We start from the raw sequence: 6,000 nt of genomic DNA on the forward strand, positions 1-6,000 counted from the left end.
ACTGTTCGGTTGGCAACATGATCGTACAGTGACTTTTGATGGAAGCAAGTTGCTAAACTTGTCTCAATTCCATGGTTGTAAAATTCATGATTTCATGAAATCCAAGAGTGCAGAAGTGTCTTTCTAGGTGATAGCTGGCACCAGAGTACTTTCACATCGTATCCCTGTGTTTCACTGAATCCGTTTTCACTTAATGTGAAATCTTCGAAATTAAATGTCTTCGAATTTGTTTGGTTAAGTTGGTACATTTTAAAACCTGGATGGGGGTGGGATAAGGGGGTAGCATAAGGTTATTCAGTGAAATCACATGCATCCCTTTTACATCCATATCCCAATCTCCTACATGAAAATATTCCCCACAGTAGGAGGAATTTGGAAACCTTTGCAAATGCAGAGTCTGAACAGAAAAGGGTGAGTGCCACCTGTGCCGGTGGGGCTAAAGCTCTGTGCACACTTTATAGCCAACAGAAATGCTAAACATTATTCTGAAACATGTCAAATTTAATAAATTAAGTAAAAAGACAATTGAATGAGCACATTTTCTAATGTGTCTCTGGTGATATTCCAAACAGTTGTGATTGAAACAATCCAATAAATTATTACAACAAATAAAAGCCCTTCTTCTCTGTAGTGCACAAACGTTTTAGTATCCTAATAATAAACCTTACCTCAAGGTAAATGTACTGTGTGCGTGTGTGTATTTGTATACTCTCGTCTGCAACTGTGGACGATCTCTAATTTCAGAGTATAGTTACTCAGATTCCTCAGTTGTTTGTCAGCCAATTATTCTTTGCACAGACTTTGTCCTGTGGTGAAAAACCCCCTGTTAGGATGGATGTGCTCTGACCTTTGCGTGTTGTGAATTTTTTGATGGATTGTAAATTAGTACCTTGTTCCTTCTGTTCTCGCTACATCTATTTCCCTTGATGCTCCTCTCCTCACTGTACCCGCTTCTTGTGCTATAGCTATGTCGAGTGCTGGGTTCAGTCTTTTTTCCCCTGTCCTTCACTTGCTTGGTATCCCAATCTGTAAATGCAATGTGTGAAAATATTTGCATCAGGTCTTCAACTTTTGTGCTGCTGCAAAGTGTATATATGATTCTTAATCTTACCGCAAGTGAAGACCGCAGCATTTAGATTTTCATCTGCGTTCTTTGTTTGCGCTCTCAGCAGTGTTGTATCAGGTGGAGACGCCTGTTTATGTGAACCGGCTTGGAGGCTGATGCCGGATAGAAAAGGACCAAGTCTCATTTCACGGGTGGCACCATCTTGTAAGGGTCTGTTGCTGGTTAGGTTTCTGTGCTCGGTGGACTGTCTGATCTCGTATTGTGGATTATTTCAGCGCTTGTTCGGGTTTGGGATTCCATCCCTATTTCTCATTTCAGCGCTTATTTGAGCATAGAACTGCTTCTCAGTTTGTGTTAATTTAAGCCAGCTTGCTGTGTGATGGTAGTATTTCAACTTTCCATGGTGCAAGTAAAGTGCTTTCAAATAGTCAATTCCACTCCGATGTCCATCTGGGTGTATTTTACAGGAAACAGCTAAGATCCCATTCCATGTTCATTCCATTCAAAGACATGGAATTGATGCAATCAATCCAATTTTCACGTTGGAGAAGCAACCTGTAAAGGTTGCCTCTTCTCTTTGATGTACTAACTTGCTCCAGGATGATGAATCTGATCTGGGCAATGGTATGGTTCTGTTTGTTGAAATGTTGTGCTACCAGTGATGTTTCTGATGTTTTATTTGTGCTCTGATCACTTGGTTTTAGCTTTCCTGGTGGTCAGACCCACATAATATAAACCACATGGGCATTATATCCCATAAATCACATTCTTGGAGTCACAGGTTGAGTTGTGGGGATGGTTGGTAAAATTCCCTCTGATCACATTGATGCAATTGTGACATGGCATAGTGCCATTGTATTTCTCTGTATCCCTTTAAGTGACAGTCTGCTTTAATGAGATGTTCTCTGATGGATTTACTTTTGTTGTAAGCAAATAGTGGGGGCTCTGGAAATCTCCATCATGGGATCAAGTGTTCCAGTTCATTATTTTCTTTATTTGTAACTTTGTTGGGAATATGTTGTTACATATACTAATATGATGTTCTTGTATCTTCGGTTCCAATGCTTTCAATCAATTGGTGTGCCCTATTTTTTCTGCACTGATATTGATGTTCGTTTGATCATTGCCTCTTTTCAAAAGTTCTTCTTGAGTTCTTCTGTTTTCTTGGTGTATTCCTGCTCTTCTGAGATGATTCTCTTGTACCTTAAAAATTGGCTGAAGGGTATGTTGTTTTCCGAGGGTGGAAACTGTTTGCATGAGGTAAGCTATTACTATCAGTACTTTTTGTGAATTCCATGGTTTCTAGTTTCCCAGATTTGATGTACATTTCTACATCTAGGAATTCGATAGGTTTTGCTGGTCTTGGCTGTGAATTTTATTCTGGGTGCCATTATATTCATGTGCTTGAAAAATTCTACCAGGTCTTCCTGGGAACCATTCCATATAAGTCCTCTATAAATCTTAGCAAGGAATTTGGATGTCTGGCCCATTTGGTGTCGTTGAAGATATTCTTTTCTTCAAGATATGCCATTTATGTATTCGCATAACTGAGAGCCATTGCGGCCCTAAAGGTGTACCCGATACTTTAATAAAATATCTATCTTCAAACATGAGGTTGTTCTGTCAAACTATAAGTAGTTTGCGAATGAACAATTCATCTGCTTTGCATTTCTCGAAGGCAGAGAGTAATAACCATTCCATCGCTTCCAGGCTGCCTTGATGGGTAACGTTGGTATATAAACATACCACATCCATGGTAAACAGAATATCGTTGTCTTCATCAATATGCAGTTTGTGTAAGAAGTCATTAGTGTCTTTGTATGTTTTGAATTTGTGGGTCAGCGGTTGTATTGCGCAATCAATATATTTTGCCAGCGGTTCTAGCAGGCTGTTTGCCGCAATTATTGGTCTACCAGGTGGGGTCATAAGATTTTTGTGTACTTTTGGTAATGTATATATTACCGGAATTGCTGGGTGAAGATTAGTAAGAACATTTCTTCTGCAATGACTGATCACTTAATTTGCTTCTGCCTCGTCCAGTATGGTTTTGATGATCAGTCGTACTTCTGTTGGATTTACAAAGATTTCCAGGTAAGTGCTCTCGTCCGCCAGTTGGTGTAAAGCCCAGTTACGAATTCCTGCAGGAGTGACGATTGCCCACCAGAACCCCCCCCCCCGATTCCCTCCATAAGCCTGCCAGCCTAACATTCCTGACTTAATCAAACTATCAAACTGGCAAACCCAAGGGGAAAGGGGATTTGGAAAAAAATAACGCAGATCTTCACTACGCCCTAGTCTCCAGCTTCCTTCTTGGTATGGATGTTCCTGGGTATTCAGTATTACATGAAGACCTAGAAGGTAATCACAGTAATCGATCAAAACAATCACAGATCTACGCGATCCGACGTGTCTGATTTTTCCCGCTGCTGAAAAGTTTGCTTGTGAAATGTACAAACCACAAAAGGTTCCTATATTTCCCATGCAAACACGTTCAAAACCCCTGCACCCCCCAACATAAACCCTACTTACCTTTTTTACACGCTGAGTCCTTGCAGCACCAGTTCCCTTTCACTTCTGTGACCGGGAGCTGGCGCCACAAGATTTATTTTGTATTTTTTTTTTTTTCAGGAGCTACAGGGCTTTCACTTGCAATCCCTGCTCACTGTACCACAGTGTATAGTGAGCAGGGTTGCAGTCTTTTTAAATATTTTTTTATACTTGCCTACAATGCTACCACCAAAGGTTCAAACCTTTGGTGGTAGCATTTAGCATTTTTCAGACTATTTGTATGGTCTGACTTTTTTTTTCAGTCCGATTGTACAATCCCAACGATCACTACTTTTGAACACCGTAAATGAGTGCAGGCTAGAAAACTGGAGCAGAAAACTAGCAACTGATCTATTCATGACTATTGAACCCATAACAAACCACACTATTGACTTTTTAAAAGTTAATTTTCTATGGTAAATGCATCACATTGTATATTTACAAAGTGTACTAATAGGAACAGTCAGGATTTGTATAAAAAACAATGCATGGCTGGACTGATTAAAAAAATGTAAGTGCTTGATAAATGTGTTGCAAGACAAAAGATTTTATGTTGCTGACCACACAGCCAAAAAAGGATAACTTTGCAATAAGAATTGTTGGACGTCCTGAAGCTCTTTGAACATAACTCATGGATGCCTTATCAATAATACAAATAAGACACTCGCCACTTCACTCTTCCTACATGCGCTAAACACTTGATAGGTTGTACCATGACATACTGTCATTGTCAGGTAACTTGTGTCATCTTTCCTGCCTTTGCATCCAATTGGTCTATGCTTGCACCCTTGGTGGTTATAGACAAATATTCTAAGTGATGCTACTTAAAAATAATATAAATTGGCAGTGGCAGGAATGAATTGGACTGGACACTAGTCTGTAAACTTGTTCCAATTTGGCTTTTCTGTAGTGTATGGACTGGAACTTCTAATTTTGTCAATGGTTGCACATATATTCAGAAACTGAGGTCTGTAGAACCTAAGATGCTTGAATGCTGGGCGGCTGATTCCCTTTTCCTTCCTCGTCCTTTTGCAGGTGCACAAAGCTCAACCAGTCATGAAGTACAAGACTGTGGCAGTGAAGACCAGTGCAGTGCCGCGGACTGTGCCCAAATCGCCTATCTTCTCAGACCGCTTTAATTGCTGAGCCTGTAATTGTCAAACTTTGTTGGCCATTTGTAGTGATGGTGCTGCTGTGTACCAATAGTTACTGTGTATATAGATGGTGGTGACGTGGACTTGTACTCTTTGTATATATTTGCCTGTATAGTGATATTTATTTGTAGTTTGATTTACTAATCTTTTGTGACGGTCTGTCACATTTTTATTATATGAAAACATATGTATTTTTGTGTAATTCTCAATCTAGTTTTCTAATAAATTAAATGTATCTGATCAAAGGGTCTTCTACCAACATTTTTCTAAAATGGTTTTGTTTTGCCTGTACATTATCTGGAGCAGTACAGTGGCTCTAACCTTATACTACCCTGGTTTATTGTGCAGCACATTTGCTGGACATTATTGTAGGATAAAATACATAGTCTTGTTTAACTTGCAGCAAGGCTAGCAAGATTTGTGCCAGACATTGGCCTTCTTTCATGGTGCTCTCATGGTCTGCATTGGTATAGATGAGTTCCCTGGTTTACGAGTGCAGAATACATTTCCTGCTGTTAACCATTTGATTCAAAGCTGGCTAGCCACAAGGGCACTACTGGTACCACCTTAAATCAAAGCTGCCAATTTACTAAACTTCGGACCAGTGCGGAAAACATGAGCTTGTTTGACATTATTATTGCAAAGTCAGCAGAGCCTCCATCTTCTGCTTCAAATGAAGGGAGGAGGCAGCTCCATGAGCATTGCAGATGGGAGATGCTAATATTTTTGGTGTGCAAGTTCATAGACCACATCTATTCCTTCTTGGGTTATAGCAAAGTATATTTTTCTGCTTTTTATACAAGGCTTTTTAGATATGTTCCTCCCATCTTCCTGTTTAGGAAGGTTTTTTCCCCGGATTGCCCAGATATTCAATCCCAAATTGTGTTGTAGTTTACAGTTTAGGTGGTATTGTTTAGCTTACTGCAGATCTTTTCATCTTCTCGATAAGGTTCTACTGTACCCACTCCCCTCACCCCCACACAGGTTTATGATCTCTGCTGTTATTTCCAATACAAGTAACAAAGGATTTCTTGGCTAACAGTCTTGGAGTTGTGGACCGCACACTTCTCAATCTTTCCTAATCTCTAGTTCTAGCCTTCTTCCCTTCTATGGCTCTACTGGTTTTCCTTTTCCCTTTTCAGGCCGCACTTGCTCTTTAGTTAGCCTTCTTTTTGTGGCATCTGCACTGTACTCCCCTCAGTGGCATACCTTGGTTGCAGTACTGTATCTTCA

At 40.0% G+C, this 6,000-nt stretch overlaps 1 protein-coding gene across 5 annotated transcripts in view; it reads left to right on the forward strand.

Moving 5' to 3' along the window:
* The window catches only part of LOC138580442 (targeting protein for Xklp2-B-like), a 247,643-nt gene extending 242,608 nt beyond the window's left edge, over positions 1 to 5,035 (forward strand). For 3 of the 5 annotated variants that reach the window (XM_069650994.1, XM_069650996.1, XM_069650995.1), the window contains exon 17: positions 4,649 to 5,009. In XM_069650994.1, the coding sequence (XP_069507095.1) occupies positions 4,649 to 4,759 (111 nt within the window). In that variant the 3' untranslated portion in view covers positions 4,760 to 5,009. Of the gene's footprint in view, positions 1 to 4,648 lie in introns of all 5 variants that reach the window. The other 2 variants (XM_069650997.1, XM_069650998.1) reach the window with 2 other exon arrangements.
* The last annotated feature ends 965 nt before the right edge of the window (positions 5,036 to 6,000 follow it).

Source organism: Ambystoma mexicanum, chromosome 3p (genome assembly GCF_040938575.1).
Source record: "Ambystoma mexicanum isolate Mex_15411 chromosome 3p, UKY_AmexF1_1, whole genome shotgun sequence".
Classification (NCBI taxonomy): domain Eukaryota; kingdom Metazoa; phylum Chordata; class Amphibia; order Caudata; family Ambystomatidae; genus Ambystoma; species Ambystoma mexicanum.